The sequence below is a fragment of the Crocodylus siamensis genome, chromosome 11, assembly GCF_052110815.1.
Source record: "Crocodylus siamensis isolate JL-2025a chromosome 11, ASM5211081v1, whole genome shotgun sequence".
NCBI classification, from domain to species: domain Eukaryota; kingdom Metazoa; phylum Chordata; order Crocodylia; family Crocodylidae; genus Crocodylus; species Crocodylus siamensis.
The window spans coordinates 16150915-16169752 of NC_143405.1; the positions used below are offsets into that span (position 1 = coordinate 16150915).

The following is an 18838-nucleotide window of genomic DNA, read 5'->3' on the forward strand; positions in this document are numbered from 1 at the left end:
GAAACACTGTTCCATAAGAATAAGCACTATTTGCCACTGGTTGATGCATGAAACTAGCCATAATATGGCTCGTAATTGCACCATGCCAGCCTCACCTAAAAAAACCCCTCAAAAACAAAACAAACAAACAAAAAAACCCTCCCCCCTTTGATTGTTTCATGATGAAATCAATGGATATCTGATGTGGAAAGGGTCTTTATATCTTGATGGCAAGCAATACAGAGCTCTCCTCTTGGGATTCAGCACTGGCATTTTTACCTGGCAAGGAACTTCCATCAGTAATACCCTTCCTTCCCAAATAGAGGCAGCCAAGGCTTGTTATAGCTCCCCAGGTGCATACTGCCAGTCTAAACTATGGACAGCTGATTAGCTTTTAAAAATAGCTTGCCAATACTCTCTAGAGACTATGCAGGAGGGCAGAAGCAAAAGTGTGCTTCAGTTAAGCAGCCTAATGGATCTCCAAGTAGAATTCAGTCAGAGCAACACAAATGGTTGCCACCTTAAGTAACCCAGGACAGTTTCCACAGATGCATTTTGACCTATAGAAGCTACAGTACAATGCACAAGTATTTATTTTAGCCAGCAATGACTCTGAAGGATAAAGATTATTTTTTGAACTATTCACAAAATCATTCAGGGAAAACTTAAAATTAAAGATCGGGGAGAAAAAAACCACAATCATGCATATTCCCTTCTCACTTCTTGTATTTCATATCTGGCATTTTAAATAAGGGTCTTGGGAGAGTTATTTCATTCTTCATTTTCAGTTGTTTTAGCCCTGGAAGGACTACTGAATTGTGGATGATCTGTGGGAGGCATCTGGCACCAGGGAAAATGAGACCCTAAACACAGGGTGGATTTAAGCTGCTGTGGGTTCCCATCAAGTCAGTCCAATAGCTTCTGCAGCTGATTATCTGATAAAACAATTTTGTTCTTTGTTCATTCAATTTAACTGCCACAACAGTGACCAGATCAAGACAGACTAGAGTGCTGCATTAGGAGAAAGAGTAGCTGCCTTGCTCCATAAAGCACATGGCCACATTATGAAAAAGTCACTATGCTAACATTAAAAAGCCACCTACATTTTCCTACTTCTAGTAAATGTGCAAACTGCAATCCAATTGGTTGTGCAACACCATTAATCTTTATAAAAAGCCAAAAAACTTTCCATACGCCCATGACTGAAAAACCTTACAAAGCAAAGAAAAATTGCCCTGGACTAACTGACTACACAGAATTCATGGAAATGGAAGAAGAATCAGACCCTTACAGCTTTCATCTCAAATCTGCTGCCATTCAGTGGGCAAAGCAAATTTACAGGGTTTCAATATTTGGTTTCTAGTGGACACCTGCCTACATGACAAAAAATTGCCATAACTTATTTCTCTTGCTGGTAATGTTAACAGAGAAGTGTAGGACTGAATATGAAAGGAGATTAAAACCCTCCCTGATCCCCCAGTCAAATTTGAGGCACACTAGGGAGGAAGCTTGTATTGCAGCTGCCTCTGACACACCTGCTCTGGGGTGAGGGGAGAAAGTCAATCTGGCATCTTTCATTTGCACAAAATGATAACAATCAATAATGTATTGCCTAGATAAGAAAAAGCTGACCATTTCCTACAAAGTTGTTCTATACACTGCACAGATCCTCTACGAGAGGCACAAAGACTGTCTAGCATGAATGCATTCAGGAAACTCTATAGATTTTCTCAGGATGCTAGGTGAGCATCTAACTAAAAAGACCCCCCTCTAAGACCTACTTTATGTCTATCCCTAAACTACTTAATAAGACATGGTAAAATAATTAGGTAAGTCACCTTTTATGGGAGACCTGGTGATAGAAACTTATTAATTTCCACACAAGTTCAGATTACTGGTCCATCTGGTCTGGTATTCCCCCTCTGGCTATGATGCAGCACTTTCTCCCAACCCAGCAAAGCACATTCTTAAGCATCATTGAAACCTGGGAATCTTCACCCTGCGCCTTCTGTGTGACTAGACGCCTTGCTGAATGGAGATGGATTTGAGCACGTGATAAAATGTTTTGCTGAACTGAGACTTCTGATAGAGGGCAAGATTAAAAGTTTCAAGGGGAGGAGCAGGAAACCCCATAGAAAAAGACAACTACTAAATAAGAAGTCAATAGCACAAGGTCCCTGCAAGCCCAGACAATTAAATTTAGGGTTTATGGCCTAAAGCAGCAGTGCCCAATTAATCTGGCCCCTGTGGACCCAAGAAATTTGGTGCAGGAAAAGCAGGAGTATTAGTGTCACAGCTCCAGGAACTGCAGCAATTAATGCCACCACTGACCCCCAACCACCAAGTTTCCTGACCCATGGGGAACCCGGTTGTATGAATATGGCTTACAAGCTGTTTTCTGGTCACCACCACCCTACAGCATGAGCGTTCCCATTCTGTGTGATTTTTTTCTGTCTTCTATCATATGCCACTATTTCAGTGCTGTTACGGTCTTGGTCTGAATGGTATCTTGCAGCCATAAGTTCTGTAAATGCCCTTAAACAGATCTTAAAAATGAGGTGGTTTTTTTTTTTAATTTTGTAGTGTGTTGTCTTTCTCGGTTTCATTAAATGTCTCCCTGCTCTTCTATTAGGACACATGCAGAACAGAAACATGCATCCTATGTTTTATCACATTTGGCTTTCTTTGTTCCCAGCTAAGCCAGCCAGTCCCATATTTTCAGTCTCTTCTTGTATGGACTCTTCTGAGGCCCCCGATCGTTTCCTTCACCCATCTCAGAACCACATCTGTTTGTTTGGGGGGGGGTTTGTTTTGTCTGTTTGCTTTAAGATAAGGCAACCAGACCAAAGTGCATTATTCCATGAGAGGGTAAACCTTTAATTTATAGTCACATCCTAATATGTTCTCTATTTGTCTCTACTCCTTTCCTTAAGCAGTGATGCATTTTGTTTTTTGACCCCTGCAACATGCCAAACGGAGGTTTTAATTGAGCTGTCCACAGTGCTGCCTAGACCAACCTTCCTGAGTGGTTAATTAAGAACCCTGCGGTGTGGTTACACAACAACAAATCCTCTGCTGTCCTCCTGTTTGTCCACTCGCTAAGCTTCATCAGGACCTGCCGAATTTTTAACATTCAACATTTCCTGCCTAACACTAAAAACATGTCCCCCTTCCAGAATTCAGACAGAACCACAAACAATTGTGTACCTTTATGATCCCCATCCCGTTACCTTTCTAAGACCAGGAATTAAACAATTAATAAAGTTGGCATGTAAATGACCATCACTGGGTCTCTGTGTTCGCCCTGCTCCCAGCTATCACTCCCGGCTCTCCGTAGACTCAGCCAGGCCCTCTCTGCATCACTTTCACATGCTTGGCCTTTATGAAGTGTTCAACCATGACCATTACACAAGAAAATATTGAGAGGGGCTGAGATACAAGTCACCACATACCCCAGCCCCGCCTGCTGTAGTTTATGCTCCTTTTCTGGCTTTCCTTGTGCTGGATTTTTACCTTTTCAAAAAATTCATGTTAGTTTTTTCTGCTGCTACAAAGCTGCTCCATTCTACTGGTCAGCTTGCCAACAGCTGCCCCCAAGCAGACTGTGTACGACAAATGAACTATGGTTCATGCCAGCTGTTCAAACTGCAGCCAGAGGGAAACTGTACTGCATCTGTACTGACAGAATGGGATGAGTAGGCCACCAGGACTTATACCCCTTCAATTCAGTTCCCAGCCTTTAGATAAGCACCTAATTCTTTTAGACCCCTTGGAAAAGTGACACGCTCCCATTCCCAATGGCACAGCCCAGAAAAATATAAGAGATACAAGCCCTCCTGCTTCAAGCCATAAGCCAGCTGCAGTCACTGGGATTAAGGGGGAAAAATAATAATAAAAAAATCTTGCTGCAAGTGAATGCTGTTCATATATCTATTATGGGGTTTGTTTGTTTTTTTTTGTTTGTTTTTTTTTTTTTTTTTACACATTTCTCTGAACCACAGGGACACGGACTGCTGCTGGAGAGAGGACTCCCAATTCTTTCGATCTGATAGGTTATTCTCTAGGTTTGATGGCATCTTCAAACATAGAGACCGTGCACACAGCTGTGCTTCCTCAGATTTATCAAGGAGATCTTCAGCTGCAGCAGGAAATAAAGGAACCCCAAACACATCAGTTCACTTGATCGGGTTTGTGGGTCTTATGGTTTGTCATAACAAACAGCTCTCCCTCCTTCTCAAAAGAAAAAAAAATGACACGGGAAAGCAGAGAAATAATAATCGAAATAATAATTTTTTAAAAACCCGAAGGAGGGATACTAGTTGAAAGGTTCCCAGCTGGCATCAAAACTGCAGACAATAATTCCGTGGTCACTTTAAAAAGAAGCTACCACCCATTTTTTCAAGCCAAGATCCTGAAAGTTTCAAAGCCAGGCAGTAAAAGAGACCTGGTGATTCTGAGCCAGGTGCTCAGCTGACACCAGGCCCGGAATCCGGCCATCTACTTGGGGTGTCAAGTCTCCAGGTAAGAGACCATTTCCAATGTACTCAGAGACTGATCAGTAATCAAACAAGAAGAAAACGCTTTTATATTTCAATTGCCAGGACCAAACCATGACAGTGACTGAAAACTGTCCCTATTCGGTGGCCTGTCTGAAATGCGGGAGATTATTTCCAATGGAAAATAGTCCAAGACCCTCACTGTCCACACCACCACGTGCCCTGAGCTGATCTGTGCAGCAGTTTTCTGTTGCTGTCCTGCCCCTAACAGAGGCCTACTAGCCTGCCTGTTCTTAGTTCATGAGTTCATCACAGAAAGGACTGCTCGTGAACACCCGGGAGGCATCGTCCAAGTAGCTGCAGCTACCACAAATAAATACCGACTTCTTGCTCTGACTGGCTTCCCTGTGCACAGACACAGCAGGGGACGCTGGTGAGAACCGAGCCATGGAGAGCAAACAACCCTCTCTCCCTTTCTAAAGGGGAGAGGCACAAAGGTAGCGACAATGCCCCCTAGGCTGCACCTGCTTCTGACAAAGAAGCGTTGTACTGGCACTTTCCCACCAGCATTGAAACCCATCTGAAAAGAAAAATAACGCAGGAGAAATGTTTAAGGTTGACCTTCTTTTAAAAGCAGAAGTGGGTCTTATTTGTGAATCTGTAAGATGACTCTGGGCTCCTCTGCTACCAGAATCCCTTGCTATCGTTCTCACAAGATGGCTGCCTCAGCAGTCACAGAAAGGCTGAGCACAGTGGAGAACTTCATTTTCAATCACACTTGTCTGCCCATTCATTCTGCAACTAGGTTCTTAGCTGAAACTTTCCACTTGCTGAGCGGAGCAGAACAGGTGCAGCAGCCTGCTTTGAAAGAACCAGCGAGATGTAGCAGGGAGGTCTCCGGTGTGGACATTAGCAGAAGAATTTAAGTCACTCAGTTGTGAGAAGTGATTCGTTACTTAGCTACTCGCAGCAACAAAACAAAATACACCACAATCTTCATAAATGCAACAGCAACTTTTCTTTCATTCACCTCTTTCCACCCCAGGAACTGACCTAAACTTCTCCCCATACAAAGAACAAAACTAGCACCTTTCCCTAGGGCTGTGGGAAATATCACTCTATTCACTGCTGTACTAGTCGCCCGTAGGTTTTATAATGGGTGCAATCTTAGATCGAACAGAGCTTTTATTCAAAGTATGCAACTAATACTGAGCTTTACTTTGCCTAGCTATTAATCCCAGAAAAAGAAACTAAAATGACTGACACACTTGAACAGTTCACCTCTATCGATGTAAGTTAAGGTTTTAGTTTAATTTATTTCTCATTCTTACACTCCTTGTTAATGCCAGGGTGAAGCCAGAACAAGCAGTGCACAATTGCTACCTTACAAAAAGGGCGCATCTCCACATTATCTTTTAGTCGAGGAACTCAACACATTCAATGTATCAGGTGTCACAAAAAGCCTGTGAGGTAGGTAATATTCAAGCTCATCTTACAGGACTTGGGTACCAAGGACTTGCATGACTTATAAAAGGTCATGCAGTAAGTCGGTGGAAAGACTGGCTTAGAGGGGAAGCATCACTTCCCTGGACCTGTTTGTCATACATCTGCTAATGCATGATAAAGTGTGGTTAGCCTTGTTGATCATTTCGTCACACTGGCAACTCGCATTCATCTTGGAGTCAACTGTGACTCCAAGATCCCTTTCTGCTTCTGTGCTGCTGAGAAGGTCCTCCCCCAGCCAGTAAGTGTGTTGGTGGTTCTTTTTGCCCAGGTGCAGCACTTTGCACTTGTCTTTGTTGAACTGCATCCTATTTCCTTCTGCCCATTTTTCCAACCTGTTCATATCTGCCTGGATCCATTCCCTACCCTCTGGTCTGTTAACTTTGCCCCATAATTTGGTATCATCTGCAAACTTGGACAAGGTGCTCTCCACCCCCTCGTCCAAGTCACTGGTGACGACACTGAATAGCACCAGTCCAAGGACCAAGCCTTGTGGGACCCCACTGCCCACATCTTTGCAGGTCGAAACCGACCCTCTCTGGGTGCAACCCCTAAGCCAATTTGCCACCCACCTGACCGTGTAATCATCTACATCACAGCCCGTCAGTTTATTTATGAGAAGAGAAGGAGATACTGTATTGAAGGCCTTCTTAACAGCTAGGTGGATGACATCTAGGTAGATTGTTACCAGTGATTGCCTGTATGGGGAATTTTGTCTAAGCTCAATCTCTGAAGTGCTCCTAACTTCTTCCTACTCCAGGGAGAGGGGTGAGGAAGTATATAATGAGGAAGTGTAGCATCCTTTAGCTCAAACAGTAAAATCTCAGGCTTTTCAATCAAAAGTTCAATCCTCAGAGTTTTAGACCCTGGGTGCACTCCTTGCACATAACCTAGGCAAGGGAATACTCGCAAAACAACAAAGTCTGGTCAGCTCTTGTTCCAAGTGGCAGATGACAGTTCCCACCCAATCCCAAGCTCTCTCAGGCCTAATCAACAGGCAGATGTATCAGAAACCTGACATGGAATCTTTTTCCTAGGTGATTTGCAGATTCTTTGACAGACCCAAAAGTCTCTGATAGGTTGGAGAAGTGTCCAGTTCTTGGGATGTTTCACCACACACCAAACCTCCCAGCCACGTGCATTGCCTCCACTGCTACATTCTGTGCGGTCTCTAAGGAAACCATTTCATGACAACTTGTCAGGCAGTTGTAACAATTTAACATTTGGGCAACACTTGAAAACATAAATCACCATATAAGTGCTAAGTTTTACTGTTAATAGAACTGGTGAACATTAACTAATTGAACTTCTGTGACAGACAAAGTTGGTAAATGAAGGTCAGATAAGAACAATGTATACAGCCACACAATCCAATCATCATGCAAATCACAGTCAGGCATGTTTAAAAAAAATACGATAATACACATATTATTCTGCAACAGGGAATGGAAGTTACACAGCTTGGATTCCAGGACTTGCAATTTTCTGAGACACATGAAAATAATAATAATAAAAAAAAAAGAGTTGGCAGATTGAAAGAAGGGGGATTGCTTGGGAGTCCAATACCTTGTGAAGCACTGAGACTGGAAATGAATGCTTTATACCATTGCACAGCTGGGATTCTCAGCTTCCCTATGTCACACTGTATGCTGTTAGTCCAAGTCAGTCAAGAGGTGTCAGACTCCAAAGTATCATTCTCTTCTGATCATCATCTACGATTTTTTAACCCACCTGATTCCAGAGACTGCTGTCTTGAGACCAGCTAGAGTGAGAAAGCAATGGTTTGTATCATATTAAAGAAGCCTAATATTCCAGGCTTAAGCAAACAGAAGGTACCAAGTCAGATTCTCCTCTGTTATGCTGATGACACTAAATCAGACCCATCTGAATTTCACCTCCAGTCCTCCAAATCTTAATCATATGTGTAACGCTGACATCAAGTGGGACTGCTCACATGCTTACAGTTACATACATGGCTGCTTGCTGGGCAAGGGCATTAGCCTCTAACTAAAGCAGTCTTGTAAGGAAGTGGTTTTTAAAAATGATGTCAGAGTGTTGAGACAAGAGAAGAAACACAGTACTCAGAAAGGTGTCAATTTTTAAAGATCTGATATTCCATGTCCAGCCAAGATCAGAAATATTTCGATGACGCCAGTTCAGTGCTTTTCTAAACCCCTAACCTATCGAGTAGGGCAAAGTATGTCAGTCCCCGCAGAGGCGACAACAAAATCCAAAAAGCAGTAGCTGCTCACTGTGCTTGCATGCAAATAGTTCTTCTGATATCGGAATCCATCAAGTCCATTTGTTTTATAGCCATTAATAGTACAAAAATTAGGAAACCAGGGGTCAAACTTCATCAGTTCAACCCTGTGAGGAGGTCAAAGTAACTCAGCCTCCTTCCTGTTTCCAAACCCTATCAGAAGCAGAAGTGAGAAGTAAATATAATTATCTTGATGCATGGAGAAAGAGAGAATGAGAAGCAAATTTACATCCTGTGGGGTGTGTTCCTAGTGCTACTGAACCCCCAGGAACACTGTGCCACCGTTTTCAGTGGGAGCAGAACTGAGGTCCTTAATGGACACAGCATATTACCAGTAACCCACCAGGTTGTTTCTAAATGCATGATATTCAGAGTCCCCTTTATGATCAGAGAGCATGCTTACCTTCTTCTTTATTGTTGGTGATATCTTTCAGCAGCTCAGTCTTCATGCAGATGTCTTTCCTACTTTCTCCCTTACTCTGCACTGTTTGCTGGGGTGGGAGAAGAAGAGAGAGAAATAGGCAGGGTTTAGCCCAACATTCATATACGCTATATGCATTTAAACAAAACCAAGTTACAGAAAAATTATTCTAACATCATGGACATGTTGCATATTGCTAACTCACTCCTCTAGGAAACTATCAGCAAGGTCCTGATCAAAGACCAAAAATTCTAAGGCCTGTCAGACCTGACAGCCCACCTTATTCAAGTGTGCACTTTCTTCTGCAGTTGCCATTTATATCTTCTTAGTAAAGACTCAGGCCAAGATTGCTTCAACAGTGACTTTGGGTGCCATATTCAAGGCTACAAAGTGACACCCTAAAGTCACCAGCCAGTTTGGAAGATCTCAGCCTAGCAATGTTAAGAGACTCGGGTATTTTCTCCAGTTTGTTCAAACATAACATACTACATTTCAAATTTCATCATTTAAGACTGCTACATTTATGACAGCTATTTCTCACCAAAAACTCAGTTCTAAGTTCTAGTGGGTTTTTTTTTTAAAGAAATAAACACCAGCTATATTATTCTGCCACTGAGACACTTGACATCAGGCTCCTAGCTGGGGTCAGTGTTTTTTCTCCTTAATTTATAAATGCCTGGCCATGAAGAAAAGTACAAACAGTCAGAGAGGGGAGAAAGGTATTTTTTTTTTTTTAAATCCTGTAGGAGGAAGACCTTTTTGACACAGTTCCCTCTTTGAAGGGACAAGCCAGTGTAAAAAGAAAAGATGACGACTGCCTTGCATTATTACAATGAAGCTGTCCTTACAGGAACATCCATCGTAAGGGCTGGGGGATGACAAGGGGAAAGAGTTCATTTCATGCTGCGTGAATCATAGAAGAAGAATAAGCCTAGGTCAAGCCAACTGTTGTAGGCCAACACAGAGAGCAGATGGTGCCTGCAGCCATGTAAATGAAAAGGTTTAAAAACACACTGGGTAAAGAAAACCTGCCCATCTCCCAGAAAGCAAGCAAAGGGAACTGAGACTTATGTGAGCCAGGCACATTAGCTTTAAAAACTCCTTCCATGCAAACAAGGATCTGCACATTGCCCTTCCCATTGTCATTTAAGTCTGAATGCTCCAAGGCTAGCAGCCCAGCTGATCCTGATATTACTGTTACAAGTCACTCTGCAATTTTTGTTTCCATATAAACTCAGCTGCACTGCCAAGTTCTTTTTAGGTCTTACAGCAGCAGGGTCCTTCCTTTACGTATTGCAACAGCCTCTTGGTCTGTTTAGCAAGTCCTCTGTATCAACCCATACTACATCACTGGCAGCAGGCTATTCAGGAAAGCTCAGGAAACACTAAGGCCACCATGTAGGGGGTTAAAAAAATGCTGTCATCGTCTGAAAACCAGTGAACAACTAAGCTAAGCAGAGGAAACAGGTTTGAGGAACTCTACTTGTTAAAGTTTCTAGGAAAACCTGCCTTTTTATCTAAGAAATGAACCAACAAGGGGCAGGTCCTTCCATGGGGAACTGGAGACATTTTGCATCTTAGAGGATCATGCCTCAAATAAGTAATACACGCCCCATTTTCCCCTTCATGCATAAACGCTCTTCCATAAACAAACTGCAAAGATGCATGTCTACGAGGGCCCAATTAGAAAGGAAACTCAGACACTGAAAATAATGCATCCAATTTTTAAGAGGTACAGAAATATTTTTAAAAAGTGATTTAGACTCCAGCTTAGTCCTATGACTGAACAGTTTTAGATGAGACAAGCTTATGGCAAGGACAGGCATCATAGATTTTCCATCATGAAATGATCATTAGTGCAGCCTGAAGACTAAATGCAGGTCAAACTTATCTTTGTTTAGCTAAGAGTTAAAAAATTATTTGTGGGGCACACTTGCATGTATGAATGCCAACTCTCCTCCCTCTTGCCTTGGTGTAAATCAGGAATAACAACTTCAATGACGTCAATGGAATTATTCTGGTGAAGGCTACTGCAAATTAGAGTAGAGTCAGGCCCACTGTATCTATGCAAACACACACAGACACAGGGGCTCTTGCTCTTGAAGAATGAATAACCTTGCCCTTGCAGCAGTGACTGACATAAAATAAAAAAGCCTCTGTACCTCTAACAGTGGCCAGTTTGTTTTCAGACCTTTAGGTTATACAAATAAATCTCTTCCTGCTCCTACCTTTAAACTGATTCCAACTGAAAGCTTCAAGTTTTCAGATTAGCCCTTTTTTTTTTCTGTTCAATTGATCTACATTTTCTGGATTACACAATGTGATGCCCTTAGCCACAAATCGTCATTCATAAACCCCCTTTCACCTTGCCAGAGGATATGATGCTGCTGCTCAAGTGACGAGGCCTGAAAGAAAAGCCACTGCTAGAACCCTGAAGACTGAGCGGACCCCAGCAACCTGCCTACGGACCTGCGCTCTCCGGGACTGCCATGAGCAGTATCTGGCAGTCCAGAAGCTGGCAAACAAAAGTCGCTTTCTAAAGAGAATCCCTATCCCTGCCACAGAAGCTAAAGATCATTTCTGTCCCATACCACTGTCAAAACACAAGACAGGATTACTCTAGGTTGCTTCTGACAGGCTCACGTGGTCCATATTTCAGAACCACATCCAAATGGCCCTCATTAAAAGCATCAGTGCCCACACCTATAAAAAAAAAGAAACAAAAAACCAAACCAGCATAAACTTCACATCAACATCTAAAACAGTCCAATGTTTCTTCAGCCCTGTGGAGGGGGAAAAGACCACTACATGTTTGGAAGCATATTCAGCAAAAAAAGGAGAATTGCTGCAAAGCATTCGAAGCCTGCACCCCATCCAACCAGAGGAGGAGGCAAGTCCCCCCCTTCTTGGTCTCTCAACAGTCAGTTGCATCAAGTTTATGGCAAACATTTGCAGCCTGAAGACAGAATTCAGAAGCAAAGTCCTGCACAACCCACACCACCACCACCACCCACACTCCCTCCTCCAGAGCAGCAGGATTCTGGCTGCCCATCCATTTCCATCCAGCACACAATCCCACCCAAGCTTGTTAGCAGCAACTTTGTTGTAAGTGTCAATACCTCCATTTTTTTCCCCTTATATTCAAAGCAAACTTCCCTTTTTGCTCACACTCCACCATGCCCCAATCTGTCGGCTCCTGATTGGCAGAGAAATCTTATACCCACCCTCCTAGCAGAGAAATGTCTGCTTTCACAGCAGTCCCAACAAAAGCCAACTGCCAAGCACAGCCGGCTTCAGAATAAAAGTCTCACACACTCTTTTTTTCCCCCTTTCCTGCAGCCGTCCGTCTCCATTCCTCTGCCTACAACAGAGTGATTATTAATCTTCAGTCACTGGAGCCTCCACAAAGATTATGCCCCACAACCAATGAAGCCTTATTTTTCCTTCTCTCTCTCTTCTTTATTGTTGCTTTCAAGGGAAACAAAAATTACTGCATTTGAAAAGAGCCTGGGTAGGTCTTTGAAAGGACTTTAAAAACCATGAGAATCCAAATGAAGCTAGCACTAGGGGTTTTTTTTTTTCCCCCCTTTCCACCTCGAATATAAGAAATCAAGTTTCCTTAGCTACTTCAAAGCTTAGAAGGGAATGGAAGAAGATTCGAGCGGAGGGGCTGCAGCATTTCCAAACACAGAACTAGAAGCTAAACTGGTTCCTTAATAATTGTTGAAAAAAAATAAAGCTAAAAGAACAGAAAGAAGCTTCTCTTTGGGATTTTCATCAGCCAGCTGCGTTCATTCCCCAGCAACATGGTTCCGATAAAGCTTTTGTGCAAAAAGACAACACATGCATATCAAAACTTTAATCCAGCATTTTGTAGCTGACAAGCCCCCAAGAGATCAGCGAGTTACATCATGAACCAGAGTTCTCTAAATTTCATACAATGAAAAGAGATATACTAAGATGTCTACCTTCAACCAGGTTTTTCCTCAGTGTCTTAAAATGAACTGTCCAGGAACCTGAGACTTAGAAGAAACCTTTTCCTAATTTAAAAATGCAGCTAAAACAGGTCAGCTTGAAGAAGCATGCACGTGGGAAACAATTAGAGAAGACTAACCCTTCTCTTCTCCAACTATACAGTGCACTATAGAAAATGCTATTATTTAACATTTAACATTCAGGGCACTAGCCACATCAACACATCTGTTCGCAGACTAGGAAAGAAAGACAGAGGAATGATTTTGAACGGCCTGCAAAGCCTACAATCGGAAGCTTCAAAACTCAATGGATATGTAGCCCCTTTCTCCATGCCAGTGACACCACTCTTCTCCCCACAGGCCACCCACCCACCCCCACAAAACCAGCTCTCCCAACAGATCAAATTCTACTCCTAGGCAAACCTCCAGTAAGCACTTCAACAAAGTAATATTTCACCTACTGTGCAAGGCGGCGGCGAGGTATGCAATATGTACTGTAGCAAGAAAGAAAGACAAGGCTCTTAGTAATGATGCAATTCCAGCAGCAGCAGATTCTCATTCACCCTTTATTTTTCTCCCTTTTCCTCCTGAAAATCAACTTTCTAATAATATCCGTTGGCTTACGAAGAAAAAGATAGACATTTAGCAGCTAGTTATTTAGGAAACAGTGATTAAGAAAACACTTGGGGAAAGAAAGATTCTGTTTTCTGTTGTTGCTGCTGTTGACATGTGAAGAGTGTTAACTTCAAGTTTATGCACAGATCATGTCCTGCTGTCCACCAGCTAGATCTAGGATAAACCTTGTTGGTGAGATGCTGGCCTCCTAGGAGTGGCCGCAGAATTATTTCATTCAGGAAGTGGAAGAATGTACCTGGCCTACAAAGCAGTCCCCAGTCTCAAAGCTCCTTTTAAGATTGAGGCCATTTCCTTACGAGCCTCTAGCAATCATGTGAATTGTGGCTAATATGCCATATTCAAAACAAGCACCACTCTCCTCGTTTGTTGTCAAACCAGATTAGTCTTGTGATTCTCTTGCTTTACCAAGCAATTCAGGGGACAGTTTCAGTGCATGGTTTCCCTTGCCTCCTATAAAACAACAGTATTTCTCTCTCCCCCTCACACACACCCAAACTTTTTAATATTCAGCTATAATCAGTCAACTAGCAAACAAGGGAAGGTGCAAGTCTCTGCATGCAAAAGCCAGGAACAGAGACATGGGCATGGAAGGTGAAAGGTCCTAAGTCCAAGTGACTTTTCACAACACAAATTTGTGATGATGGTCTTCGGTCTTTACGCAAAAAAAGTTTTTGGCAGCACCTCCTACTAACCCTGGTCTTCCTGCAATTTTTGTAGAAAAACCACTCTCAGTCGGAGGAACAATGTTTCTACCAGACTACTTACATCAGCTTAGCCCCTAGCCTGGATGTAATTATACCAGTATCGAGGTAGTTTATCCTGGCACTGCTTTTTTTTTGCTTTCCTTGTGTAACTTCATACTGATATAGCTTTGTCCACAGTAGGAGTGTTGAACTGCTTTAACCATATCCCAGCACAGTTAAACCACTACACCCAGAATGTATAGACAGGCCCTAAATCCTGAGCGTACAAAGGCATCTCCTCCTCACACAGTCTGAGGTTTACAGAAGTGCTGGTCCATTATTCACAGCTGTTGCCTTCCCCTCCTTAACACTGGGAGGGTGTGGGGAGGAAAAGAAAGCCTGGCAACCCATCATTATCTGTAGCAAAAGCTAAAAAATCTCCCACTGGCTGCAAACCATCCTTTGGAGGAACTTCAAGTCCCCTAGAAGATTAGCAAAAAATCAACCAAACAGAAAAAGCGTGCCCAAAGCAAAGCAAAGCCCACGGCGGACAAACGAGACCCATTTCGAAGACGAAGTCTGGTGTGCAGTCCTCATCAAAATGACCTGAAGCACTTCTCCAACCTGCGAGGCTCCTCTCATCCCCAAAATCATCATATCCGTCACAGCACTTTGCTCTCTCTTCCACTCAGCTCTTCACAGCTCCAGAAGGAAGTTGCAGACAGGGTTTTGCTTCGCATTTCCAACTTCAGAAGCCAGGTTTGGGGAGAGTGCAAGGGCAAGGGGAGGAGTGTGGTGGGGGGAAAGGTGCACAAAAATACTCTCCCCACCCCCCAGCTCAAATGAGCTTGAGATTTCTTGGAGTGCAGAAGGCCTCATTCAGCTATCGCTCCCTCTTCAAGCAAAACTTTGGGTTACCTGTAAGTAAGCTGGAGTGCAGGCCAGGCAGCAAAACACCAACTCCTGCAAACTGAGACAGGGACAGGGAGAAGGGAGGGAAAAAGACTGCAGTTTAGGGCCTGTCTCTAATATCTACAGACAAACCTCTCCAAGACTTTATTCTTCCTGAAAACGATCAAGCAAGATAGCACTGATGAGTAGCCAAAGTCCTAAAGGTAGGAGATCCTCAGAGTCTGTCGGCCATGGCCTACAGGCTTAGTCCCAGAAGTATTCTTTCTGCTCTGTCATTAGGATGGAGCCTGATCTTTTCCTTCAATCCCAAGAATTGCACTGAATTAGATCATCTTTCTCTGATCACCTCCCCCTACAGGCTGTTCCTGAGCATGCTCAGCTCGGCCTTCTACTGCCATTTCATAACTGCATTGTTTACAGACACACAGTGACCTGCCATTTTTTGACAGTAAAATAGAAGCTACTATCTGCAACACTAGTGCCTCTCACAGCCAGAGTTAATTCGCAGCCCTGCTCAGACCAAGTCTCTCATTACAACCAGGATGCAGTCAAGTTCATGCCTTGCAATAAAAATCCAATTTGAAGAAAAGAATGATAAAAAAACCTCTGGAAATGAGCAAATTCTGACACGGTGGGGTTTTGTTTTAGGTCAAAAACCACCTGCTCCACAAATTCAATCTAGCAGGAACAAGCTAACCCTTTTGGGGGGCAGTGGAGGGAAAACAGAGAGCAGGGGCTTCAAAGGAAAATGTCAACCAGGATTTTAGCTTCTTCAAATCACAACTGCGCTTCGATGTCACCTCAAAAATCTAATATTCAGCCCACCGTGCCATCCTCTGTCAAGCTGCTCCCTCGGAAAAACAGAGCTTGGGAAGATGGTATTTCCCTTGAATAAACAACTTGGCGTAGTCCCAGCACATACAGTTTTTCCTTTAAATGCAAACCAGAGTATTTTCACAGGCACACGGGAAAACGAGAGGAGAAGGAGGGAGAAAAGTTCCCCATTTAACACCAAGAACTCCATGAAAAGCCTGGCAAGGTTGCTAGAGTCCTTCTGCATTTCAGCTCTCTCTCTCCTTTTACGTCTCACATCATACTTCACAGGTGAAAGCAGCTTTACGTTATAGAGAAGAACAAATGCCAGAAAACCCATCAGTTTCCTCACCCTTGGAACAAGGACAATTTGTTCAAAACTTCCCTTGTGCAAGGCAGACTATTGCTCAGCCCCACAGTATGGCAGCATTTGCCTGTTAGAGGCTCTGAACCCACGCTGCCTCCCCCCATCTTCTACCACTCTTCTTCTTTCTGATGGATTTTGAAGGAAAAACTAATTGCCTTGGATATGAGGAGAGGGAATGAGTTTCCTAAACAGCTGTTATTATGGCTCCCAGAGCATCAGAAAAAAACATCTTGCTAGCAACTTTTTTTTTTTTTTTTTTTTTTACACATTCCTGTTAGCGTGTACAGTATGTGCCTCACTCCTGCTGCTTTACTGACTACTCCAAGTTCTGACGTGCATTGCCATACGCTGAGCCTACCTTCCCATTCCCCCCACCCTCTCCACACACCAGCCCCACTTCCACATAGCCATCAGAGGCAAATGAACCAGCTTGGTACTCCATAAAAGTGCTAAAACAAGAATCAAGTTCAAATAAAAAGCATGGAGGGGAGGAGGGGGTGGGGGGAACTGAATTCATACCAGAATGACGGAAACAGGACATAAAGGGAAGATCACGTTACAGCTTCCAGGTTCTTCTCTACTGAGGGAAGTTGATTTCCAAACCCTAAAAACTTTCAGTAATGAAAAAAAAAAAAAAAAAAGCTCTGAAAAAGGTAGCAAGGGTGACATGTGAGATTTGTCCCTAAATGGCTGATGGTAGACTGCACAGGAAGAACACTAGATTCTTCAAGCCTACTGCAGCAGTTTGCATATGATTTTCAGTGCTTCAAGTATTTAGCCCTTAAGTGAAAGGCAAGGTTATTCTGTCATTCCAGTTTGACAGAAGTCTCCAAATTGATTGTTTGACCCTTCCAAGTATCAGGAGCAGAAATGGGAGGAAAGCAATGTATTGGGGGGGGGAGGGGGGGGACGGAAAGGAGGAACAATAAAAAAAAAAAAAAGGTACCATATGACTCCTACCCCACAAACCTGCTGGTCATGATGGCAGAGGGTCTTTAAATGTCCTTATTTGTCTGAATGAAAAATTTCCCCTCCATTGTACAAAAAGAATGCGATCCTTTGTCATTAGGAGATGGTACCACACAAGAAAGGTCACACTGGCATTGGGATTCTTGCAGCATACCAGTGTTACTAGGTAGGATTTCAAATCCTGGAAGAAGAAATAAATGAGCACTGCAATACAACCAGCCCGAATACTCGTGTTCCATATGATACCCAGACGCAGAAGCAGCCTGATCCCGCAAGATGAGGACTGCCCTTGGCTCAATGAAGAGTTAAGGGCACTGACCACCCTCGGGTGATAATGTCAGCAGACAAGTCTTGCTTAAGATTATGGAGGGCATGATTCTGAAAAATACTGAGCATTCAACTGAAGATAAAGGCAACAAGATCTGCAGGTACTGAGCACCTCTGCAAATCAGCCCTAAAAAAATGCCCTAAAAAAATTTACAAAAAAACCCAAAAAACATTCAGCTGAATCCTCCAGCACATCCTGAATTCCACATCTAACCCAACAGCACTATATTTTTGTGCGTTTTCCACAGGAACGTACAGAAATGCATACAGATCAGACTAGAAAAATTCGACCTACCCATCGTTTTGGGGACAATCAAAAGAATTTTGAGAATAATTCACCCCTGTCCCCCAGTCCTACTAGTATAACCATGACAGGGACAGTCAAATAGACTGCATCTGGGCTAGTACATTTCCATGTCTTTTGGAGGGCTACTGTAGGCCATATGCATTATGACTACATAAAGAAGCATAATGGTTAGTTTCAAATAACAGGAACAAACGAAGACCTGAACACATAAGGTTATGGCTATTAACCCCTATGCTGCTGAAGACAGACCCAGAATTTTAAAGCTATATATAAAGGTGGATGGTAGCATCTTTTGAAGGCATTTGCCAGGGGTCAGTCTGTATGCCTGGACTGCCCAAAATGCTGAGGAACAGTCTATTGTGCTGATAGCACTACAGTCATGGTATCAGAGGGGCACCTGTCTGCACCAGTGGTAATCTGTGTTGCCTCAGCATCTTTATTACAAACCCATTTGCAACGCAAACCTCCAGGTTTCTGGAAAGGAACTTACAGCTTAAGATTTCAGACAAGGAATTTGCTTTTTCTCAATAGATTTTAAAAGAAACCCTGTTTGTTTCTTCACCGTCATGCTTTCAACCTGCACTCACGAGACATAAGACAACATTCACGATAGCATTTGCAGTCCATCAGACAGACATTTTGCTGATCATTTCCCCTACTTTCTCATGGTAGTGTTGCTTCTTCCCCTTAGATAAAAAATTAGTATCTATTAAAGTAACAGTAAGAGCTTTCTCTAAAACCAACAACTGTGAGACTCCAGCCTATTTTTTTCAGGCCAGCAGGGGGTGGTAGCATCACCCACAGTTCTGGCAGCTCTGCAATAATCAAGGGACAACAGTGAAGGTCAAGACTGAAGTACACACCCTAGCTCAAAAGGTCTTTATTTCTGTCGATCGTAGAGAGGACCAGGAGGCTGTTAACATACAATGTAAACAGGAAAGCAACATGGCAGAGTGAGATGTGACAGTTTTAAGCAACGTTTTAAATACCCTGCCAGCAGGCAGCTTTTGCCATGAAATAAAAGAAAATCCCAATGGTTCACTCAGTCCCTCGCCTGGATGACAGGCTAATGAAGAAAGGATTCTGCTCTCCGAATTAATGGATACCTTTGCCCTCCTGCCATCCCAAAAACTGAACTGTAGGCTTGCTTGGCATCAGCCAAGGCTGTCAAACTGTTTCTAGCAAGCAGGT

General features: G+C 43.1%; 1 protein-coding gene across 8 annotated transcripts in view; it reads right to left on the bottom strand.

Moving 5' to 3' along the window:
• Positions 1-18838, bottom strand: part of EHMT1 (euchromatic histone lysine methyltransferase 1) — a 153668-nt gene that overhangs the window by 71315 nt on the left and 63515 nt on the right. For 4 of the 8 annotated variants that reach the window (XM_090021133.1, XM_090021136.1, XM_090021135.1 and 1 more), the window contains exon 2: positions 8642-8729. In XM_090021133.1, the coding sequence (XP_089877259.1) occupies positions 8642-8729 (88 nt within the window). Of the gene's footprint in view, positions 1-7544; positions 7741-8641; positions 8730-11778; positions 11849-18838 lie in introns of those variants that run through there. The other 4 variants (XM_090021138.1, XM_090021137.1, XM_090021134.1 and 1 more) reach the window with 3 other exon arrangements.